Here is a 24,991-nt window from a genome sequence, read left to right as displayed (position 1 = left end):
TTGCTTGTAGAGCTCAATTCAGGTGCTGCCAATGGAAGGTACCTAAAATTGAGCAGATCTCACAGGTACACCAGAAATGGCTGAAAACACCAGCAAAATTGTTACCTGGTTTTAGGGAGGAAAAAAAACCAACACCTGGATCAGATGGCAAAGAGAGGAAACCAAAACTGGATGAGGGCACACAAAGACAAAGCACTGCAAAGCTGGATGAATGCTCAGTGGTAGAACTGACTTTCATATCATTTCTTTATTGATGATATTTTAAGACTGCAAGAATGCCTAAAATGAAAAGGAATCCATGGTGTTGTCTTTCACTCTTACCTATGTGATCTTTTGTTTTATGTGAGAGTCTGATTTGAGATGCGAGTCTTTGTGCAGAGACACTGGGGCTGCCTCCAGTAGCTTTAAAACCACATCTGTATTTGGCATAAATGTGTGGCATCTCCATAACCCATAAGAATTTCAGCGCACTCGCTCTCAGTGTTTGCTTTCCCACAGCACTTGGGATATCAGCTGAGATTTCCTGGGGACAGCAATGCTTCATTCTCTCCCTGTTGTTTCTTCTAATGAGCACCTTTATTCTGATCCTCAAAATGTACTTTCACAGTTACAGCACCAACAACTGTCACTCAAGATCTGTATTTTCTTGTGCTCTTCAGGTTTTGTGGCCTAATTCAATTTCAAGGAGATATGAGAGAGAAAGTTTTGTTTCAGCTGCTTCTCCTCCTTTGCCATCCATTTCCTGTGGTAAGTCTGGAAGACACTGCACGGTATCCATTACATTACTTCAATACATATCAAGTTTAAAAAAGAAATTAAGAATGTTGCTTTAATGTGCTTTGAAGAGATAGTGATGTAATACTAGGTTTATTTCTCAAGGCTCTGCTCTCTGCTGTGCTGCCACCTGAGGCAGGTTCAGTAACGGAAACAGGGCTCAAAAAACGAGCTCCTCCTTCTGAGGATGTGCAGGGGAGGGTTCTGTGTGGGATGGCATCGCAGCCATTGCAATTGGTTGGTTGGGTTTTTTTGGCTCTGTGAAATTTATGGGAGAAAGGCTGCGCTCACTGTACCAGATGTGGTAGCCCGGACTGATGGCTGCTGTGGCAGCTGTACCCAGCAAGGAGCTTCCAGTGGCACTGGAATTCAGGGCTTCATCTGGGAATGCTGGCAGGTGTATCTGTGAGGAGGGGCAGCATCAGCACTCAGGTAGTGCAGGAGAAGCCAGGGCTGTCAGATGTAATTGCAAGGGCACATAAAAACATGGAAACCAATGAGGGATTGAAGTGTCTGAGAAAGCACTGCGTGCCCTGGTTCCTGGCCAATACAAACCTTCACTGTTTGTTCTAGCATTGATTCAGTTCGTGTTCAGGGCAGAACAATGTGGTGCTCAGCAAAGTCGGATCCTTTGGTCCGAGCGTTTCCATGCTGTGTTCCCTTGCTACAGGACGAGAACTTTGCAGGAGGGGCAATGTAAGAACAGAAGATAAATCATGTCATGTTTTACATCATAAATATATTATCTTTTTATAGAGCGGTCAATTTAAATTGGCACCACTGCTCAGGAAATAAGCCTGTAATTTCTTTGCCTCCTTTTAGTTGCCATCAGGCATTCTTTAAAAAAATAAGAATCAGAATGTGTTCCTGTTTTGCAGTCTTCCTTTCAGTCTCTTTCCACATGTTGCACCTCAGGAACTAGCCTTACTGCCTTACTTGCTTTTTCTTTATGCACATCACATTGCAACTCAACTGCTCTGGGAAAGAAGACCTGAGTAACTGCAGCTGGAAGTGGAGTCTCACAGCTGGTGTTACCTGCATCACCATCTGCCTGCAGACAGCTCCTGGAGTTTCACTGCCTTACAGTCTCTGGGATGAGGGACACAACAACCTGGATACTTTACTAAAGCTTTCTCTGCCTCTTCCATGTAGATACGGAAAACAACAGCCAGTCAAGTGTATGAAATGTTGATAACCTACAGTGAAGTAGTTGATCCTGCCATTATAGATGAGGTCATGGCCATCCTCAGCGAGAGTAACTGGTAAGTGAATTTGTTCTCAGATAGCAAGAACAGCTGAAATAGTTCTTGTAGCACTGAAGTTGAATGAAAAACATCCCCACCTTTAATGACTGGAGGTAAGGAAGCTGCACTGATCAATACTTCAGTGTTAAGTATTTAATTCTGGTAGGATTTTGGAAGAGAAAAGATCAGTGCAAACTATAAACAGCAATTAACTGAAATGTCATTGCTCAGATTTCGCCTGAGCTCAAGTTGCCCCTCATTGCCTCAAAGAGTAATAGGGGAGGTGTTCTGAAGGATATCAAGAATGTATGTCATATATATTATTATATTAACCGTTTTTTTCTTCATTGATATTTCTTGGCATTGAAATAAACTCAGATATGTTTGAAGAACAAGCACACCTTAATGCTGTAGTTCAGCTGCTTACATTACTGAACTTGTATTTAATTTCCAGCTTGTTTCTGCATTTGAGCTTTGCCATTTCTGAGCTGTGACTGCCTGCCTGCTTTATCCATTGCACTGAGATTAAAGATGAAGAACCAGCTTACTTAAAATTTAATTGTTTTATCGTGTTAATTTGAACTGTTTCCAAAGGAAGATAAATGAGTCATTGCTGAGTGTCACAGAGAGCCCTTCTCAGTGCTAAAACACAGTAATTGCAGCAGTAAAATAAGCACCAACATTAGGAAGCCAAATGAGAGCTAAATATTTGGGGAAGAAGCAGTTACTGGGATGTGCATTCTTGTAACATTTTCTTTGCTAGAATTACAGACAGTTAATCATTCCACTGTACAATTCCAAGTTTGAATAAACAGTTGTGCTGTAAATAATCACATTTTATTTAGCTACAGGAAAGTTTCCAGTATGTGGCATGTCATGATTTACTGGTGGGTGCTGGTGGGTCTCCTTGACGGGTGGACATGGCAATCTTGGAGGTCTTTGCCAGCCTTGTACATTCTACAATCATCCACTGTCTCAAGTGCCCAAATATTTATATATATATTATACAGGGCATTTTTAATTAATTAAATTAACCTTGCACTTTTGCTTTTTTCTCTGTTGTTTTTGGAGTCGGTTTGGAGTTGAACTGGTCACTGCCAGTTCTGGAGGAGCTCGGTGGGTATTTATGGTTTATCTGGCTTAAAATGGTGCAAAAAGCTGACGTTATTCTTAAGATGTGATGTCACAAGAACAGCCAGCTTGAAATACACTGGAAAGAACAAACACTTGCATAGTGATAAAATAGAAAACTGGGAGCTCACACAGCCAGCATTGGGGTTTATGTTTGAAGTGACTGGAATCTGCTGCTTTGTGCAGGGAAGCTGAAGTAGCAGAGCTACGAGAGAAGCGCAACCACCTCTGTGACCTGATGAAGGTGCCCAAACCACAGCTGGTAACCAAGGTAAGGCACAGCAGCGCTCCTGAGCCTTTTGAAGGCAGCACTGTAATGACTGGTTGTTCCAGTAGGGACATTTGTAAGTTCTGTGGCACAGATGTAGTTCTTCGCAGGTTCATGAATGTAGGAATGTGCTCACAGCTCACTGCAGAGTGTGTGGAATTGCTGAAAATTTTTCTCTTAAGCCCTTCCAACTCCATTTCTTGAAAGCATTCCAGCATTGCAGTGTGACATCTTACTCTGACAGAAAGCAAGAATGAAATAATACAGCACAGATGTTTTAAAAACTGTTTGACTGCCCTTTTTGGGGAAGAAAAAAGGGTAGCAGCCCCCCACTGCATTTTAACAGCACAACTGTAACGTGTGCTGCTGGTCCAGTCACAGATCTCTACCACAGAGGATATATTTTGGCGGTTAACTCATTCGTAAAACAACATTACATCAGGTGTAGATTTTTTTTTCCACCTTAATGCAGACAGTTTGGAACTGCCCATCTGCTCAGTATTTTTGCTTTACTTGCTGGGAGAGCTGGTTCTGTTCTGCTATCTAAAGGTGACGCTCAAGTAAGCAAGAGAATAGAACCTACCCAGAGAACTGTCAAGAGTTTGCTCTAAAAGTGACACTTGACAGACCTGTCACAGCTGTCCCCATGCAGGGAGCTCACAGATCCTGAGAACAGACAGTAGCAGAGAACACCAAGCATAATATTAGCAAAAGATGAATTCATTTTATTGAAATAAACAAAAAAAATAAATTTAAAGTAAAAAAATTAACTTTACATTTCTACATTTTCTCCTCTGTTTAGGATACTTAATTAATTACATACACAGCTGTGCTGTGGGTCAAACTGTGATACATGCTGCTATTCCACCTCTTCTCTTTCTCTCTTGCAGAGCTCAGCGAAATGAAGTTGCAGCGCTGGATCTGCTTTGTAAATTGAAGCTCTTGGTTCAGGTGCTGCTGTGGCATCTCAACACATTGGATTCTCAGTGCTGCTGTGAGGCACTGGTGAACAAGAGAAGAGGCAGAAGTTGTCCTACAGCACTGTGCAGATGTGCCTACCTTGTGAGGGCAACACCACTTCACTACATTGTCTTTTTCTTAATTCATTATCTGTAGCCACAAGATGGCAGTTTGTCCTCATAGCTTCATAGCTCTGTCACAACTGACCTGTTGGATTTTAGTTGTATTTTCTTTCCCCCCTGTGCCAATGATTTACACTTGTCCAATTCTGAATGGAATCATTCAACCTGTGCTTGCTGTTTACACATTAAAAATTAAACCTGACTTACTGCATTCTTCTTACAAAAATTGTTTTGCTGCAGGTAAGAATGGCTGTAGTTAGTGGTGCTCCATCTTTAGCAGAGTTTCATTACACATGCAGTTATTAATTATGCCATTCTTACATCATATTCAAACAAAAAATCTAAGTCACTTTGGCTAACGCGAAAGTGTTATTCAAGCAAACATAGTAAAACCACCCTTAGGAACTGGGGGTTCCATTTTTACCTAGAAGAAGGCAGAGGAGAATCAGTACTTCAAGAAAATGGTAGGAATTTGGACAACAAATTATTGAATAGAGAATGCAGTAGATGTAAAATTTATTGTTAGTAACTTCACGGAGAGTGTAGGACAAACTCACTCACACACTTAGTGTCCGTCAAAAAGTGAAAACTTTATCTACGTGCAATCATCACTGGCCTGCCAAGTGACGTTACTACTTCTAACAGTCCGGAGTCAGAGGATGCTGTACTTAACCTCAGCACTGGCTGCATGCAGACCTTTACCTCCAACATGCCAGCTGTTGCTCTCAGTAACAGGAAATGAAGCCAACAGCAGGGGCAGGTTGAGGCCCCAAAGTTGGACAGAATCCTCTCTTTACACATCCATGGTTATAGGCTTTGTTCGATGCATTTTTAAGGCTTCCCTCTGGTAACAGTGCTCTTATGGCCCATATTTGATTCTTACTTCATTTACAAATACAATTTAAACATGAGCTTGGTAGTGAGTGCTATTCAAAATAAAAGGAGTAAATATCACTAAATATAAATAAACTAAATAAATAATAGCACAGTGGTGCTGTTAGCACCTCCCTTATAAAGGGATACAAGGAATAAAGATTAATAAAACACAGATTACTATAATTTCTAACACCAGTCTTCCTGCACGTGCTGATATGGACATAACTCAAGCTTTGATGTTGCTGCCTTACCTTTGTCTTCAGTTAAAGTGATAATAATCCATCCCTTCTTTCAAGTTCAGCATGTTCAAGTTTGATTCAAATGCTCCTCCTGTCAAATCCTATGAGGGGGAAGAAAAAACCCACAAAAACCAGACAGAGGTTAATTCAGGGTGTAACAGGTTTTGCTAATTTGGTTCTTTTGACCGCAGGAAAAAAAAAGTCCCATTTGTGGAGTTAAACGTGAGTAAAACAAGGCTTAGAATCATATTACTTCAAAAATTAAGCCTATGTTGAGAAGCCAGCATTCAAGTTAGTATCTCCGGGGCTGTGGGTGGATGTCAGACAACTCATTCTAATGCACTGAAGTAGAACGTGAGGCCTACACTGAGAGCTCTGAAGATAAACATCTGCAGTGCTGGGTATTTTGTTTTCCAGTGTAGGCACTTGCAGAGAACAGACCGAGGGACCGAGTTCAATACAACAGTGACTTTGTAGATTCTGAACTATGATTAACCTGGCTGATGAAACAAACCTTTCATCAAGCAGCTGAAATACTCTGCTTCGGTAAAGGTGTTTCCCTTTAAGCTGTCGTTACTTTAACTGAACCTGGTAGGTTTGCTCCATGAGTCATTTTTCAAGGCAGCAGAACAGATCCTACCACAGCTGTGATGTCATTAAAAGAAAACATGCCAACATCAGTGTTTTTGATGTTTTGTGTTGGCCTTATTAGAACTTACTGAGTTCTACTTCAGGAATGTCACAAAAATGAGTTAAACCTCACAATGCTACAGAACACGGTTAAATGGATGGTCCAGAGTAGCAATATTGAAGTTGCACAACACCCTGCAGGTGCTCTGGACGGGAAGTTACAAAACAAGAGCCCAAACAAAACTGGAACTGAAGGAGGAAGAATGTTGGACTTTGGCTGGAATAACTGGCTTCAATAAAACTGCTCTGGGACCTTCCATACATCTGAGTTCAGTAATAAAGTTTTCTGACTTACACAGAGGTCTGACTGTGTGCTCAGCTGAATTGCTGATCAAAATGCTCACAGAACATACAGGTGTTTCTTGGAAGCCCTCCATTCAAGGAGCAACATCTCAATCAACAGCCTGTCCAACTACAGAACAGCCCGACCTGTCCCCCGTCCACAGGCTGCTCCTTCAACTCCTATAGCAAACACTGCACATTTCAAATCTGGGCTCAAAGATTCCCTGCCCTCTCCCGTGCCATTATCTTCTACCTGCAGTGTTTCTCAGTTTTCACTGGCAATGCCAAAGTATAAAGACAACGTTATCTTATCCAGAACTTCAACCAAAACACATCCACCGCAGCCATACAATTACCTGAGCGCTGATGTTTACAAACAGTTAAAAAGAACAACGATAACAGCTAATGAATAACTTGGAGGAGGGCAAAAAAGGTTTCAAGGCAGCAGATTTTTAAAGCAAGAGCTCCACTTTGCCTGGTAACCCACTGGCTTAGCTGAGCTGTAAGGGCCCGAGTGTGAAAGATGTTGAGTATGTTGGGTTTCTTAATCTCTTGATATTAAGAACACTTGACAGCATTTAAGTACCTTGAAGGACTGGGTCCTGGTTTTGCTGTTCAGATCTCAGACTCCCACTGGCCCAAGTGCAAAACTCAGCACTCACATCAACAGAGAATTCTACTTAGAAATGCAGGTCTTGATCGTGACCTTTAGTCTCCTCTAATGATTTCCTAAACCCAAGACTACCCAATTTTGGCCATGGGGTCAGGAACATTTCTGTGTGGTTTGCTGAAAAAAAATCATCCTGCTCTGACGAAGGGTTAAAAATGAAAATAAAAGAAGAGCCCAGATGCTAAATTAGGCAGAAGAGCTAAAAACAAACCTTTCATTCCCAGCCCACAAGACTGAGGTGACGGAACAAGGCAGTTTTACAGTAACTGCTCTAACAGTAAATTTACTGAAAATTTTACACAATTGAACTAGTTTAATTACTGAGACAGAATAGAAAATCCCTTTCGTTTCAAGCACTTGGAAGCCATGCCAAAACAGGGCACAATAAGTGATTTCTAAGCATCTCTCTTTTACCTCAAAGCAAGAGAAAATACACAGTGCAGACCCTTAGGTGAAGTGGCACTGCAGGCGGCTACACAACTGGGATGAGCTGGAGCCATGATTTGATGCTCCTGGGTAAAAGCTCTCAAACATACACACACACAGCACAGGATTTCAGCTCCTTGTGAAGCCATTTTAAAAGCAAACCCAACAAAAATCAAACAGTACGACTGCTTTCTCAAGAAATGCTTCTACGTGGTAACAGTAATACTGTAATACGGGAGGAACTGCCCGAGGAAATAAATAAGCCAACAGTGCTTGAAGGATGTGGCCATCAGGGTCAGCTCCTGCAGACAACCCACTTCATAAACACATCTAATCTTCAAAATTACCCTCTTAGAGCTGCTTGTAAACATGCAGGTTTTTTCTGTATCATTACTAAAAATAATGCTCAACCAAAGCCAGTCAGGCCCCCTAACGCTTCTTCAGAAGGATGTTAATTAACCTCTATTTGTAAATAAGCAATTCGGAAGTCCGGGATGTTTACAAAGTCGTTAATGACTTCTGTTACAACAAATCACTGCAGGGTCTCAGCAGCTCGCTCTTACATCAGCTTACAGCGGTTCCACCCAGCACAGCAGCAGCTCCAGTAGGGGCCGCCAGCCAGGCTGCATGTGCTGCATCCACACATTAATCTGTCTGCTCAAGAAACATCCTCACACTCACTGGGGGTTTTTGTATGTTAGCAGCGTGACCTGAAACACAGAGCTGGGTAACGCATACAGACACTGGGTAACCATTAATGTTTACCTGCGTTTATTCTGTATGCATCCTGCCATACTTTTTCGTTTGAAAACCACACTGGAAGGGGAAACGGAGAGAGGTGAATAAAGGAAAGCAGCTGGGAAGGTTTGTTTTTAGCTGCTCCTTCAGATGTGGGCTGCACAGAAAGCAAGGCAAATTCAGTCTATAAATACAGCAAAGGCCAACCCGCCGCATTCTGCACAATAGCAACACAGATGAATGAAAGTTCAATGCTCTGCTCTTCTCAGCCCATTTAGAAACCATTTCCTTTAGCGGTCAGACCCAGAAGTTTGAAAGCTGCTGCAGACAGGATACCTGAATATTTTAAACCACAGACATTTATCAGCTTGTTTTGTTTTGGTAGAAGACTACTTTCCATGACAAAACTACTACTGAAAAGCGTGGCCATTTCAGTCCCGGCACAACCTTGCAAGTACTAAGAATGGGATTCTGTAGATTCCAACCGCCTCCACGGAGACTCATAACAGTAATTAAATCCAGCAACTATGACAATGGCTGAAAGAGGCTGTAAAACTGCTCCTGGAGCTCAGCTGCAGAACCAGGGGGCAGCAGAAAGGAGGGTCCAGCAGACCAGGATTGGGAGCAGCGACTCAAAGCGCTGCTTCCAGCTCATGAGACCCTCCGAGCCCTTTTCTCTCCCCCAGCTTTTACACTCCCTACACTTTGATGCACGTATCTGTTTTGTCTGAGGTTTCTCAGCTAATAGCGGTATATTCAGCACTACTGACAAATACCTGGTTTCAGCTCTTCATTATAAATGTCCTTCTAACCCGGTTCCTTCCTTCATAATGGTACAACAATAATATGACATATAATGGTGGAGGGGTTTGTAGTAGACAAAGCTAGAAATAACTTCATGAGCTCTAAAAGTATTTCAAGTAGGTCAAATTCAATTTCCAACTAAAAAATACTTCTTAAAATATACTATGTCCTCCAGCATTCATTGATCAGCAAGTAGGAAGCGCTCAGTGGCAAACAGCAGAAACTACACTGAAATCACAGCCCGCTGTCTTCAGGCGAGACGTTGTAGAACAGCCTCATTGTAAGGACTTCACAAATTAGATGTGCTTTATAACAAGTTGCACAGATGTTTTGTCTGGGGACTTCCACCCACTATTATACGTAGTATGAAGAATTAAATTAGTTGTAATATCACCAGTTTATCCAACAGTTTATCAACCAACACTACACGGTAATGCCCTGAGGTACTTTCAGTCTGGCTTCAGTTATGATCTCAGAGTTGGCTGTAAAGTTGGGAGGGCTGAATTAAAAGGGAACCGTATGAGATGTGATTCAGCTCATTTATCTTTAAACAAATCTACAACAGTGTTAAAATATCCACGTGTAGCTTCAAGTTTTAGTTACTTTTAGAGACGTTTTAACTAACATTTACAATTACAGCATAGTTGCTATTTTGCTTTAAATCTTCTGTGTTATCCCACTACATTGTGCTACTATTTCCAATATAACAGCAAAATTGCTACTGGATTCCATCTTCTAGTTACATCACCACTCTCAGCCACAGAAACAGTGTCAGAATCCACAGTGCCAAACTAAATAGTTTTCAAGGTCTGATTAAAAACTAAAGCCTTCAAACCTCACAGGGCTGCCATGTCTTAGGAATAAACAAGACCAGGTGAGCAACTAAATATACATAATTGTGCATATAAATGTTGGGAAAGAACATAAAACAGATCAAAGCCCCTTCACTAAGGCTGTAATTTTTACCATTCTTAATATTCCATTTCTTAATGCTGCTGTTTTAGAACCCTGAAATACCCTGCACAGTTTGTTAGAAGGGCCATTCAATTGTATAGTAAAGACTTGCAGGAAAGCAATTACCTACAAATTGATTGTAATAAGGAGCAATTACTGATTATGGACATACAGCTAAAAGTACCCACCTGCTTCACACAGATAATGAAAGGTGGAGTTGCTTCTCTGAAGTGACATATAGGAATTCTTGGTTTTGGTCTCTCCTGCAAGCAGAGCAGTCAGTCAGTTAAGCAGCACACATGGGCACTTGTTTTAGTTTTAGAAGCTATTAAGCAGTAAAAGAGGAAAAGCTAATGTTGAGACCTCATTTTAAACAGTCCACATGATCACATCTCCACTCACCACCACCGTCCACCCCCCGTCATTTTAAGAACCCATTACTTTCTTACCATAATCCTTCAACATAATTGTTATTCTTTGAAAAAAGTTACGCATTACACCGGGTCTTAATGAAGAGCTTTCTCCTGTTGAAAGGAGCAGCTCTCATTCCTCTCCTCCAGGTTATCTGCCTTTTAGCCCTTTCCCCAAATGGTTTCGTTTTGGATCTGACTACAAAGCATGTTGTTATAATAGCCTATCATATAAATATTACATTATATATATGTTTTTCCTTTTGAGCTGGTTCTACCCCTCCAGTGAGCTGAATCAGCTTAATGCGCCATCACAGAATTATCAAAGCAGGCACAAGGCAAGCAGCAAATACAGAAGCAGAATCCTTCCCTTTCAGTTAGAGCCATTAAACGGCTTATGCCCAACAGAGACTTCATATCCCTGGTCAAAATCCTCACTTCTGATTGCTTTCATGCAGCTGGGAAGCACTCTACCAGTATAGATTGATTTTGTAATTACTCCAGTCTAATCACAAGCAGCATCTGAGGAGATGCTCCCTTACTCCTCCCACAGCAACCTCAGGGTAACTTTATTCACAAGATAACATGCTGAAAAACTTCTTTTGAGGGCTCCTTTTCTGCCACATCAGCTAACTGAGCTGTCAGCCTTTAGCCACAAGGCTGCTAGACCCAGTATAAACAAGGCAGTGGGAGTGTGGGGCTGAGGTCAGACCACCCCTGCAGCCAGACCAGCTGAGCCATATGTCAGACTGCACTCCAAGGACCTGACCCAGTGCGCAGTGAACCTGAGAGCTGTCGTGTCACTGACTCTTTGAGGGACTGAATCTGGATGAAACTACTCCAGATCTTGGAGCTAATTGCTACCGTTAAATTAATATTGTAACAAAACAGCTTTTTCTATATGATTTGCTTATTGCTGTCTAAATATCAGTATTCTTTCTCTGTGGAATAAAGTATTTCTACCTACAATGTTAGGCTCCTCAGTTGAAGTCTTATTTATCAATATGACTATAATTGATCTATAGAAAAGTTACAATTCATCACTGAAATTTTCTTTTAATTAGTAGATGTTGGACTTCAATCCATCATTAATCAAACACTACCCCCATCTAAAAGAAAAACTGTCAGAGAAGGCAATACTTCATCCCATCAGAATACATATGTATTTGTCTATTTAAGCTGACTTCAGTTAACATGGGGCACTCTTGCCTGCTTGCTTTGACCTGGAAGATGATCTCTTTGGAGAAGTTTTGCTGCCATCACAATTTGTTAACACTGGAAAAACCGTCTCACAAATCTCCATGTTCTTCCTTCAGCTTTTCTCTTCATTAGGGAAGCTTGCATCTCTAAGCCCTCCAACCTCTTTGTTCTTTCTTATGAGGTTTAGAGGCATCTTTATAAAACCCATCCCTGAAGAATCATGCATCATGCTGGTTTCAATCTTACCTGAAACAACACTATTCAGAGACAATTCCTCTGTCACAATCGCAGATAAGACAGTGCCATAATTGAGAGCAATACAGACAGGGATTCTGGCTCCACAGCAGGCACTGTGGTACAGATCTCCAGATATCTTCTAGTCTCCTACACAGCCATGGGCTCTTTACCTCTAACCACAACTCACGGCCTCCTACCAAAATGAGTTGTCACACAACACTCAAAATTTGTGATATATTCTTTCATGGCTTTTCTCAGAACGATTTCAGATCACAGTAATGAATGCAAAAGTAACTGACCTCAGATTCTTCAAAAGTGTAGAATCCTTTTGCTATTTTCTTGCCATCAACATCACAAAATGCAGTTACCTGGAGAAAGAGAACCAGCACGTTTTAATGCCATTCTTTGCTATCAGCAGGTATTACACTTGGTCACCATGCTCTTCCTATGGAGATTAAAACATACTAAATCATTTCCATGTATATCTCAGTGAGAGAGGCAACGTTTGCAGTTGGCCCTGAGCAGATTATCACCTACTACACGATACCACAGCGCTGCCCTACTGCTATGGATGCTCTGGTAATACCAGCTTCAGCTCTCAGCCACACCACCCCAAATCTGCTCTTTAGACTTTATTTATCAACTAAAAACTCCAGCAGATTTTGTTGTTTAAATACATACAGTCACTGCTGTGTTTTTGTTGTTCTTAACGTAGTTATGGAGGCATCATTTGTAGCCCTTGCTGCCAAATAGTTCACATTTTTTAACCTGCGTTCCCCATAGGGCATAATAAATGCCTGCAATCCAAAACACACGGTGGCCTCACTTTGGACCCATTTATTAGTCAGTATCATTTTGTAGGACTTTTAAACGAGCGTAGCTACATTTTCCTCTGACTTCCTTTGGATCTATTTGCATCATCTGCACAGAACTCTTACACTGAAGCAGAACAGTGAAGGTATTTGAGGTCTTGCAGAAATCAATTGTTCTGGTGAAAGCTGGGTAGCAGCTTTCCTATCTTTTAATCGTCGCATTAAAAATTGATTAACAACACTTAACATTGGGAAAATCTGAATAGCCAAACAGCTGAATATTAATTTACTAAGTTAGAGAAGCTGCAGAAGGCTGGATTTATTTCAGAACCTACATGAATATCACTCCCATTTTCCTCCTTTGCGTAAGATAGCTTTATTTCACCTGAAATGACCTCATTCTGTTTGCACAATAGGGGACACTGATACAACAGCATTAGTGTCCTAATGCTGAACTTCCGCAGTCTTTATTAGTTCACCACTGAAGAAAAGAATGTTAAGGAAACATTACATTTTCACTTTGGAGCTGCAGGAGAAGCTGAATCATGTTTCAGGCCAGCAGATCCAGGCTGCTGCTCTGGGTGCTCCTGGTGCAGGGGTCACACTAAGGACACAGACCAGCTTCAGGCTTCATGATGGAAATAGAGGGAGTGCAGGGAAGTACTTGGAAGCTAGAAGACCTTGTACAAAGTCTCTGTGGCTGATGTAAGGCTGGGTTAGACAAGCAACAACTTCAAGTACAAAGAACCAACATCTTTTCTAGGTTCTCTTTTGTCCCTGTACTTGAATACATCCCCCAACTCTGCTTTCCCCAGCCATCATTATAGCACACTGTAGCTGAAAAAACAGAAGGTGTGGGCTGTAGATGAGCAAGAATTGAGCACAGTAAACTTCATTCAAGATCTCTGCTGGAAAGTATCTGCACATCTAATTCCCAGCGGATTCAGCCACCTTAAATCTGATATCTACAGTATTAGAAGAGAGGCCAGACTCCAATGGGCAAATTATCTGACAGTGTACACCATGTGGGTGGCCAAAATGTAAGTCAACTATTTTTCTGCCACACACTATTTTCCAATTAAAGAAAATCTGTCTGGAGACAAATTCAGGACTTGCACACAGTTGTTTATTCAAGGAGGGGAACTGGAGGCATCAGCCTTATTGGAGATATTTATGTGAAGCTATTAGGTTTACCCAAGTAGCCTATTTTTTTTCTTGCACTAATGGGCTCACATCTTGCATCTCTTATGAAGTCTGTCTACCCATACAAGAGCTACTGGCTTCTAGGGGGAAAATTATCAACTATAAAACTATAAAACAGACTCAAACTTTATTTATTTCTCATTCTCCCAGCAAAATAACTGACCTGCAGTGCAACTGGCACCATGGCATCACTGAAGCTTACTGTGCCTTCAGGTCACACATCAGTTTTAAGGAAATACATAAGTGTTTATGCATTTCTGTTTTCAGCAACACACAAACCTGTACAGTTTCAGAACAAAAAACACTCCTGCTTTTCTCAACTAAAAATGAGAAGAGAGCTATTATTTGTTATACACAAACTACATAATTACTACATGTAATAGCTAGAGTATGTAACGCACATTAACAGCAGTGTAAAGGGAATGGAGAAACAGCTTCTTCCTTCCTAAGAGAACATTTATATGGCTCTAAAGATCAGTTATTTACTCAAATCTAGGGGAAAAAAAACTGGGGAAGATAAAAGCATGCCTCTGGCTGGTTCCTTTTAGTAAACACAGCAGCTGTGCAAAGGGACACACAGGCTTGGACTATCAGACCTCCCTGGTTAAAGGAGATTAATGGGCAGGAGATTAATCCTGCTCCACACGCACAACCTAAGAAGTTGGTAAGAGTGGGCTTAAGGTACAACTGTAATTATCTTGCTGTTTGAACTGGGTTACTGTTATACACGATTTGTTTCATGCTCGATCCACTTACTGCCCGCTTGGCTTCTCAAGACGATGTTTCTTCCTAATTCCCATTCCATTCACATTTTCTAATGGAAAATCTAGAAAAATTAATCAGCCTAATACTGTTCTCTTATGGTGAATGATATTCCTAGAGTTTCATCTTATTTTCACCTGTGAAATGGCTTTAAGCCCGTACTGATCACTGACAGACAGCAATGAAACCCAATCACAGCAAATCCTGAAGATGTGTTACAGAAGAATCTGAGAGGCAAGTTTAACACAGAGGGAACATGTTAATAGACTGCAACAAGAAAAAGGACAACCCTTTTGATATACGGTCAATTGCATGTTGTCCTGTTCCTCCTGATTACATCTCTTGTCTCATAGAATATCTTAACAAACAACAGTCTGAACAGCTCTCTAAAAAACATCTTACACGTGCAGATCTTCTCTACTGCATTCTCCCTCTGTCTCCTCCTGCTCACACAGCCCTTCATGCATTTTAAACTTCTACTGACCTTCCTGAGTCTGCTATTTATAATTCTTTCACTCATACTTGTATAAAGCCTCGGAAGCACGTTAATATACATCTCTGCAAATGTTAATTCAATTTTGGCCATCCATGTCAAAACAAAGCAATGGAAAGCATTATAATGTAAGTTTAAATAGATACAAGTAATGACAAACAGACAAAGGGGAACGCAGAGGCTGAAGCATCTTCAGTATGCCATAAGGGGAAGCACAAAGACAACAAGCAATTCTCTGTCACAGTCTGACTTGATTTCAGTATCAGGATGTTGCTTTTATTTCACCCAGTCAGCATTATGCCACAACAAAAGCTAAGTGTCTCTAAATTGCCAATGTCATGTATCCATTTAAAGACACTACTCCATTAAGGACAACATCATCTTCCCTCTTTACACATCTACACACCAAACTTGCTGAAAACAATTTTCATGCCAGAATCCAACACGCAAAATTAGCTTCTAAACATTGAACGTACAGAATTCCCCTTACAACATACAAAATACAGCTGCATTTAGACATAACCCCATGGGAACTACTTGCAAGTCTCTCATTTCTCTATGACACAAGTCCATCTGTCTCCCTTTGCTCTGCGAGCTCTTTTTTACTGGCTTCCTATCTTGTGCTCCACAGTAAAGATAGGTGCAATATTCTTCCCTTGATTTGAGCATTCCCCACTTCATTCTCTCATATTGTCATTCACATACCCCACATATTCCACAAACCTTAAGCATTTCTTGCTTTTGGGAGGTCTGGTTACAGATGGTTTTAAATGGTTAATGGGCTACGAAAGAGTGTGTACAAAATCCTTCCTTGAAGCTTTCAATTTGGCTGGTGGTGGATAGGATACAGAAATTTCATAGGCTGGGTGTGTACAAGTAGTGCTTCCATGCCACCAATTAAGTGATGCTTATTTTGTCCTTTTCTGTTCACTACTTGAACTATTTTCAGCAGTCGGAAATGACACAAAACGTTAATGCTCAAGTTCTCCTTTTAGCTAAAAAAAAAGTTTGACGGAGAATAAAAGAGTGGACAAGACAGCTCAGAACCCCTCCAGGCATATGGAGTGTCCCAAAAACATTTGGTTTCCATCTTCAGCTGCAAATTATAGACAAGACGGATGTGTTTTAAACAAAAAAAGGTCTGTTCGACTTCAGTCTTGCAGAAATGCTAATACTAAACCACTGTCAACTGTGTGAATCAAGAAGGGGACAGACAGGAAACAGAATTTCCCTAAGAATACTGAGATCCTGGTAATTAATTCATAAATTAAACCCAACTAGTGGAATAATTTTTTTCCTTGTGTTACTGTTTAGTAAAAATACCAAACCTTGGATCTTTGCCTGAACACTCTGGAAAAAAGGCATTAATTTACTACTCACCACACAGACGTCTAAAGGGAAAGACAGAATATAGCTTAGGTGTCCTTTTCTCCTTTGATACAGCCATAATTCTAACGGACAAACAGACTGCAGTCATCATGTGTTATTGAGCACAAACAAAGACTGCTGCTTCCCAGCATTGCCAACATTTTGTTTCCTGTAAAACGCTGTTGTTTGGCATGCAGCGCTTCTTCCCTCCACCCCAAACACTCCACAAAAAAACAAGTCAGCATTAGAAATAGAGCTGCTTCGTTTATGGCGCTGTAAAAACCCCAGAAATGTTCGTTCTTATTATTTCTTTCAGTGTATGCACCCCACATTTCATACAGATATTCCCAATTTAGGAAAAGATCCTACTGTGACTCCACATCCCGACTGAAATCAGCCTCATGACTGTTAATGAGATTTTGAATCTCAATAAAAAGATGCAGCAACCATGAAACAGAGCAGAAGTGAGATCTCCACAACTGGCTTAGAGTGTAAAACATGAAATTAAATTTAGCTGAATTCTACAGCGTGCTTTGGCAATCTGACCTGCATTTCAGAGTGTATTAGAGACCTTTTAGGAGCACATTGCTTTATAAAGGTCACATTCAGAAATGGATTTTCAGAGGAGAACGCAGTAACTGTACAATAACAGATCCTATTTGTAGATCATAGAACTACACAGCATGGTTTGGGTTGGAAGGGACCTTTAGCCCACCCAGCTACAGACTGGCTGCTCCCCTCCTTAAGCACCTCCAGGGGCACCCTCAGGTTCTCCAGGCTGCAGTGCCAGGGCCTCAGCACCCTCTGAATAAAGACCTTCTGCCTCACATCTGACCTAAATTTCCCATTTTTAGATCTGTTGCTCCTTGTCCTGTCACAACACCCTCCAACAAAGAGTCTTCTATGGGCTGCAAGGCCTCAGTGAGTTCTCCCTGGAGCCTTCTCTCCTCCACGTTGAGCACCCCCAGCTCTCAGCCCGCTGCCATATGAGAGGTGCTTCAGCTCTCTGTGCATCCTCATGGCCTCCTCTGAACCCAACAGCTCTATGCCCTTCTTCTGCTGGGGGCCCAAAGCTGCCGGCAACACTTCAGCTGGGAGTAAAGATCTCTTGACAGCCAGTATCTCTATCTCTATTATTCCCATTATTAACAAAATACCTGAAAGCTTATCTTTTGCTAAAATAACCTTTAGAGAGAGAGAGAAGAGGGAGAGAGAGAGAGAGAGAGAGAGAGAGGGAAGTATGATACTGGTCCTTAAGGGAGGGACAGGATGAAGCAACAGCTATTTTCCACCTTTACTTCTATGGGATTTTAGTCTTTGGCAAGAGTTGAGGATTAGGCCCCCAAACACCTCTTTTTTATAGTATGAAGTTTAACTGGCCTCTTTTTACTGTTATTAGTTTAGAACAATAATTTATATGAATTATATTACAAATTTTATGAATTTCGTTCTTGAAACCACAGCAGCATAACCCTTTAGGTAGCATCTGGAGAAGTGAGATGTTCAAATTGCACAGACAGCCTTTTGCTGGTGACTAACTAAGAAACATCAGGATATCTTTTAAGCTTTATTGCTGGCTGAGATGGATATTCACTTCCAGAAAAGCTATGAATAAGCCTGAACAACAACATCAAACCAGTTTTAATCACTACAGATAATAATAATTTCATCAGAAAGTATGTAAAGGAAAGACCTCTGACTTCACTTAGGATGACCATAAGCCACTTTCTGAAGCTATTTATTTTTGTTGACCTTTAAGAAAGCCTCTGAATATTATCTGTAGGCAACATGCTGGACTTGCTGGTTAAGGTTTGATTACCCAATAGAAGATATTAAGGACCAGGCTGTGACTATATTGTAGCAGTAGTTTTCTGCAGTACATTCACATTTGGCATGTACACTTGCAGCTGGCATGTTTAGCTATTGCTAAACACATCTGGGTGCTATAGCCAGTAAGTGATGAGCTAATGCTCTATGCAATAGTTCAGTATCAAACTAAAGCAAACTACAGTATATTTAACTATAACATTGTCAGAAACAATATCATGGCCTGCAACACTGCCAAAGCAGATGTTAAGTAAGGGTCAGCTGGAATGAATATCAAAATCCAGTTAATTAGAACCACACTGTCACTGCTAACGTACTACAGAATTAAAAGCTGTTCTTTGCTAAGGAGAGGCAAGCTTTAATCTTTCAGCAGCTAAACAGCACAAAACCCACTGTTTTTCTCTTGCCCTTTTTATCTTCTCTGCATCTTCAAATTATCATTGTGTTTGCTGAACAGGATGTGTAGTTCTGAATGAGTCACCTACAAAACAAGGCGGCAAACGTAACACAGAGTGTTGTTCTGTCTTACTGTCAACCTCTATTTAAGCTTGGTATAATAAAACAAACTAAAAACCCCCATCTTAGGTAGATGGTGAGACACTGCCACAAAAACATCACAGTTCAGTTTCTCCATAACATCTCACGACTCCCTACTTGCACAGTATTAGCACAGCTTTAGCTACCATCTCTTCCCTTAGAATTTATTTCCCAATTCTTATTATTTTATAGATAAAATCTCGCAATGGTTGTTAGTAACTCAGAGAAACTCACAAAGTGCTCTGTCACACACACACTGCACTGCATGACCAAGATAGCTGAAGAGATCTAACAGACAGCTCTGTCCTCTTTGAGTGAGGGCAGATTGGACTGATTGGAGACAGAGCGTTTAATATTATTTCACACAGTTCACTCATTACCACATGATATCAATGACAGACATAGGGCACCACAATATTAATCTGGAAATTCAGGTTCAGTTCTTGTGTTTCACATCTATTGTGTGAATGCCTCTCACTTCTAATCATTAATTTCAACGATGGATATACAAATTCCTTCTTCTATTCCCCCTGCCCCTGTGTGTGGGCTCTAGACAACTACACTAACCAGGTTTATGTATACATATTTGTCATTTTGTCTTCCCATCTATATTTTTAAGAAAGGAAAACACACTTTGTAATAAAATCAATGTTCTGTGGCTCTTTGTAAGAAGCAGTCATTTGACATTAGCCCTGAAGCCTTTATCTAACAAAAAAAAAATTACTCTACAAAACAACATTCTATAAAAGTAAGGAATTTGAACTCAGATAAACCTCAAGCCAAATTACCATTCCCAACTGTAAACGACCTCCACATCGTCAACTGAACATAAACTGTACAACACATACAGCAGCCTACTTGCATGCTCTCCCCACAGCACCCTCTCTTTCAGAACGAGGTTACAGCCTAACTACTTATCAAAATACAAACCAGACTGCTCAGCATCTGACAAGGGCCCATGCAGTTCAGCACTGTACCATGCAAAGTGTTACTTGATTCACCTGGTTTACCTGGCTACTGCAAAGGTTAATTACACAACAGCACCATAAGCAATAATAGAGTGCCTATGCTACTGCTATGCTTAGTCACCAGCAAGCAGGAACAAGAGTGCCTATGTTGAACAACACACAATACGCTTTACGTAATGTAATAGAGCATCTTGAAAGTAGAAGTTCATTAAAGCATTGAGAATTTTTCCAATTTATACTTGTAATATTTTTATGAGAATGCTACTGTGGTATGTAAGAAGAAGAAAGTGGTTTCATACAGGTTTTACTGACCCTTAATGACAGACCTTTTTCTGATTAGCTGGTGACAAACTCCTGTAGAGCTTCTTGCCTTGCTTGCCAGCATTCCAAATGGTGAATGATGTCCAGGAGCTCAGGACTCTGTCCTCAAGAAACCTGACTCGGTGATTCCAGATGGTTTCCCTAAAGAATTAGAGATAGGGTTGATTTAGACCCCTTAAAACATTATTTCTATATACACAGACACACACAAACCTGACTGAAACAATTTGCACACACAGTACAAAAACAGTAGCAATTTCCCAGGGTCACATCTAACAGTTGGCAGAAAAAATGAAACTCTGTGGAAGCCCTTGGATAAAAATTAAGACCAGAAGTCATAGCAGCTTCAAAATATTATTCAGCAACAATACAAATAACCAACTATGCCTTCTTTTGAAGATGACCTTTTTAAGAAATAAAGAACAATGGAATTTATTATCACTTTTATTTTTGAAGAAAAAGTGCTACGGTTTCTGAGATACCTTAGAATACGTCAGAAATAAGCAAGCTGGCACATGTCTGTGTCAAATTACACCTTCAGGTCTTCAGATTTGATACACATTTCACAGTGTGACTTAAGCCAAGTGGTTGAGGTAAACAACAGAGAGATGAATACCAAACGATGAACCAGGTGGCTATGGAATGAGTAAGAAGGGAACATGTAACATCCTTAAACACTGGTGTCTGGCTGGGATCTTCAAAAGGTTCAACATACGATCTCAGCAAGAGAAGACAACTTCATGGCAAGGATTATGTGCACGGCCTGTACATCCTAAATGACTGAAGTAATTCAGTCTGACAACTGTAACATCTTTTCCTCTTTGCACACCTATCGCTTTCAGACATTTATGTATTATAAAAAATAAATCTATTCCCACCATATAATGTAATATTTAAAGCTACAGTTTACAATGGTATACAGAAACCACCTGCTTGCAGGAACATCTGTTTAACGTTCAAAGTTCACATACTATTCGTTAACTAGGAACTTATTTGATACTTATAAACAGTGTTCCAGATATGATGCACTGATTTCCTTAATTTATGGTTTGACAAACAAATCTAACCCACATCACTTGAACAAGATGCCAAGTTGAGAATTAATTCTATCAGAGGTTCTGAAGGACATCTACTTCCTTAGCCTCGCTGAAAACATTTCTTCAAATAGGCTTTCCCATGTGATTATAACCACAACACAATACATCTGAGAACAATTGTTACAAATATTCTACAATTTTAACAGATTTTATGACTCAAAATTCACAGGTTATCACAGGGCAGCTGCAGCAAGTTTCATCCTCAGCTGTCTACCTGGCCAGGTCTGATTTCTGGTGTATAGGAGCAACTTGCCATGTAGAAATCAAAAGCCATTCACATTTCTTTAGAGTAAGAATACAAGCTGTGCAGGCTGGCAGTCAGGAAGAGGAGCTGCTACACCCATGCAGTTGTAAGCCATTCTCATCAATGAATCAGGCTGCTCTCTTTATTGCTAAACCTCTTCTGACTACGCACAGTCCTGTATGCACCCACTGCGATTCTCTTACAAAACTGTACATATATTACACACAGATTTACGATGAACTACCATTACATCTTAATTTTATGAAACATTTCCAGTTTTTGCTTGTTATGGATTATCAATTTCCACAAAGGCTGCACCAGGTACTATTGTATTGTTCCAAATTACTTTAACGAAGCATAATTTTGAGGCACAAATATATACAAAGTATAAAATTTGAGGCTACTAATTTTACTAGGTAACATAATTTCATCCCAGAAGTTTGTTAGCAAGCTTTCCTAATATCTTAACAATGGGAATTTTGTTTTCACTTGTGCCATTCCTTCACAGGAATTGCATGCAGGCATTTGGATCCTTTCTGTGACTATTAGCCAGCTCCTGAGAGCCTGCCTCGCTTCTGCAGGAGATTTCCAAGCACAGCCAAATCCTTATAAGGCTGCTTAGCACTTCATCATTGATTGTGGTGCGATAACTTGGAAAGAACTTCTCACACAAATAAATGTACCCACGAAGAATTAGCCACTCCATATAAAGTTTTAAAGACCGTAGCTGTGCACCAGCACTTCAACTAATGGAAAAAAAATCTTGGATTTAATTGCAAATCTCTTCTAATGCAACCACAAGCTGCATTCCTGCTGCAAAGCTTTAGCTGCTGCTGGCATCCTCTGACACTTCCATTTTTCCACGTTCATTACAGTGTATTATATTCCCAGAAGGAAAGTTAAAGGAAAGAACTATGAAGGTCAAGTATTTTTCCAGAATCACGTTACTGGAAATTCTAGAGCTTCTGCTTGCTTCTAACAAGGAAGATTTGCTGTTTTACACGTAAATGGAAAGGTCTGAAAATTGATTTCACTTTGAAACGTGATTTCAGAAGAATAACAGTGTGTTACTTTCCAGAGGTAGTTCAGAATACGTTCTACTGAGTGGAGTAGCACAGTCAAGCTTCTTTCCTTCTGGAGTTTTAATAAAGTCAAGAAAGCTGAGGAAACAACAGGCAGCCTTCCAAGGTGTAAGGGGAATTATCAGTTAACCTCTAGTTGGGGGCCAAGCCTTCCAAAAACTGAGCTGATATGCAGCAGCTAGTCAGGGCAGCAGTTCATAGGGTCACCAGTAACACAGGCAGATCAGAAAGAATCCAGAAAGACTTTCAGTCTGCTCACTTCTAGGTGGCTAAAAGCTAGGAAAAACAATTCATCTAAAAAAACCAAACCAAATAGACAAGGTGGTGATGTACAAGAAGAGACTAACCACTGCATTTTCAAAGGCTGAGCAGTAAGAGCAGCAAAGTTGTTGAGGAAAAGCCTAAAATTAGATATTTCTGTGCACTGACTCTCAGCAACACATCACATTCCAGCTAATGAGCACTCAAAAAATCATCAGGCTGAAGCAGACTTACTGACCTTATCTTATATAGGAGTGTTACATTGAGTAATACACCTGTGGGAAGTAAGCAAACTGCACTCAGAAAAGAATGTGAAACTCAACATTAACTGGACCTTCATATGAACACAACAATATTGTTAGATAGCTTGATTCAACCCCCAATAAATGTTTTTCTTAAATGAGAATTTTGGATTGTGTAAGTGAAGCCAATATATACAGCAATTATGAATTTCTGCTAGCATCTCTAAGCAACATTCTTATGATGAACTATAATCAAAGAATATTTACTGTAATCCCAAACTGAAAATGCTTGCTTTTGTTTCAGTTTTTAAGGTGATTGCCCATTTTGCATGCATCCTTTTTAATGAAGAAGTTGAGACAGATCAACACTTAGCAATCTGGAGTAATAACCCTGAAAATCTTTCAGCAGTGCAAGCCCCGATGGTCCTACAGATACGGAGTCAAGGGGAGGCATTTGTATTTCAGCTCTAATTAGAGCAACTACAGACTTAAAGAGCAGGTTTTCACAAAGTTTATGAACATCTCTCATGTCTTAAAGCAAAAGGTACACAGTGTGTCAATAGGGAGAGTTTCAGTTATACCCTTTTGGTTTCTGGTTCACCTAATTTGCCACATTTTCACCTAATTTGCCACATTTTTGGATGTTTCCAGAATAGATAACTCGAATTCCTGCCTTGAGGGATAAGGGAATGCCATTTTCCCATCATTTAAGAGCCAGTGCAGGTGCAACAGATGGGAACTGTAGCAACGTGCAAAGCATACCTAAAGAAAATGCCTGCAATGATCTAGAAGTTGTACAAACCACTTCTCACAGATGATTCTCACAGTTACTTTCAGATTTCATGTTATTGCACATTCACATAGCCATAAGCAAAGCCTAAAAGCTGTCATTATTCTACGCCATCCCAAAAGAAAGCTGCTTTCACCTACCAGCTCAGATAGGATTAAAGGTAACACTTCAATAGTAGCTTTTAGTATCAATCAGCAGCGTTTTCCTCAGCCAGAATGTGGGATGCGATGCAAGTTCTTCTGATTACAGAAGCTGGAAGTATACATTTTTATTTCGCCTTCTCATTTCTTTAATTTTCTTCTCATTCACAACTGGCAGAGACATACGAGTTTTTAATTCAGAAAGCCATTCTCATTTGGTATGCCCACTCAATCCTTTCCAGGCTTGGTAGCTTAGGAGAAGAAGAGGAGCCAAAATTCTGCAGGAGGGAAATGAGGGTATTCATTCAGTGGGTGAGAAGTGTGCTCCTCAGTCCCCTGCAATTATTACCATCCCATCCACCCTAGTAATGTAACAATGGAGCTCTGTTAAAGTGTGTGCTGACCTACTGACTGAATACAGGAGTCAAGAAACATCTGCTCCGTTCCTATTTTGAAATGAAAGATAATGTGACAATAAAAGCTATATGATTTAATGTCTGAGCTCTGTTAAACCTCACCATAATGTTTGACTCCCTTTCCCTCCATCCCCCCAGTGAGATTACATAAGTGAATCAACAGAGCAAAGACAGATGTACAAGTACTTGAGAAATGTAAAAATACAAACCCAGTATCCTAAAGCTGTATTGAAATTGTAAGCATTGATTACCATCCACAGTAACACAATAAATCTGACCTTCCCTGTACGCGTGGTCCCACATGCTACTCAGGTAACAGCAGACAGGAAGAACAGCTATTCAAATGAACAGCCTCTGCCAGTGTTTTTTTATTCATGGCAGGATAATAGAATTTTATATGAGG

The 24,991-nt window shown here is 40.4% G+C and overlaps 2 protein-coding genes across 14 annotated transcripts in view; one reads left to right on the top strand and one right to left on the bottom strand.

Moving 5' to 3' along the window:
- Positions 1 to 4,701, top strand: part of TBCD (tubulin folding cofactor D) — a 97,438-nt gene extending 92,737 nt beyond the window's left edge. For both annotated transcript variants that reach the window (XR_014936745.1, XM_015879840.3), the window contains exons 36-39: positions 660 to 747; positions 1,927 to 2,036; positions 3,336 to 3,420; positions 4,308 to 4,701. Coding sequence is in view for 1 of the 2 variants with exons in the window: in XM_015879840.3 (XP_015735326.2) it covers positions 660 to 747; positions 1,927 to 2,036; positions 3,336 to 3,420; positions 4,308 to 4,322 (298 nt within the window). In the remaining variant the exon portion in view is untranslated. The remainder of the gene's footprint in view (positions 1 to 659; positions 748 to 1,926; positions 2,037 to 3,335; positions 3,421 to 4,307) is intronic.
- Positions 4,117 to 24,991, bottom strand: part of QTGAL (queuosine-tRNA galactosyltransferase) — a 98,126-nt gene continuing 77,251 nt past the window's right edge. For 5 of the 12 annotated variants that reach the window (XM_015879845.3, XM_015879843.3, XM_032448306.2 and 2 more), the window contains 5 exons: positions 20,322 to 20,457; positions 12,325 to 12,393; positions 10,367 to 10,441; positions 5,627 to 5,715; positions 4,117 to 4,419 (listed from right to left, as the gene is read on the bottom strand). In XM_015879845.3, the coding sequence (XP_015735331.2) occupies positions 5,635 to 5,715; positions 10,367 to 10,441; positions 12,325 to 12,393; positions 20,322 to 20,457 (361 nt within the window). In that variant the 3' untranslated portion in view covers positions 4,117 to 4,419; positions 5,627 to 5,634. Of the gene's footprint in view, positions 4,420 to 5,626; positions 5,716 to 8,447; positions 8,499 to 10,366; positions 10,442 to 12,324; positions 12,394 to 20,307; positions 20,458 to 24,172; positions 24,451 to 24,991 lie in introns of those variants that run through there. The other 7 variants (XR_014936752.1, XR_014936756.1, XR_014936754.1 and 4 more) reach the window with 4 other exon arrangements.

This window comes from Coturnix japonica, chromosome 23, assembly GCF_054131305.1.
Source record: "Coturnix japonica strain WE chromosome 23, WE-NBRP24, whole genome shotgun sequence".
Taxonomy (NCBI): Eukaryota; Metazoa; Chordata; class Aves; order Galliformes; family Phasianidae; genus Coturnix; species Coturnix japonica.
The sequence above is the reverse complement of the archived record's forward strand: the minus strand, read 5'-3'. Positions and strand labels throughout refer to the sequence as shown.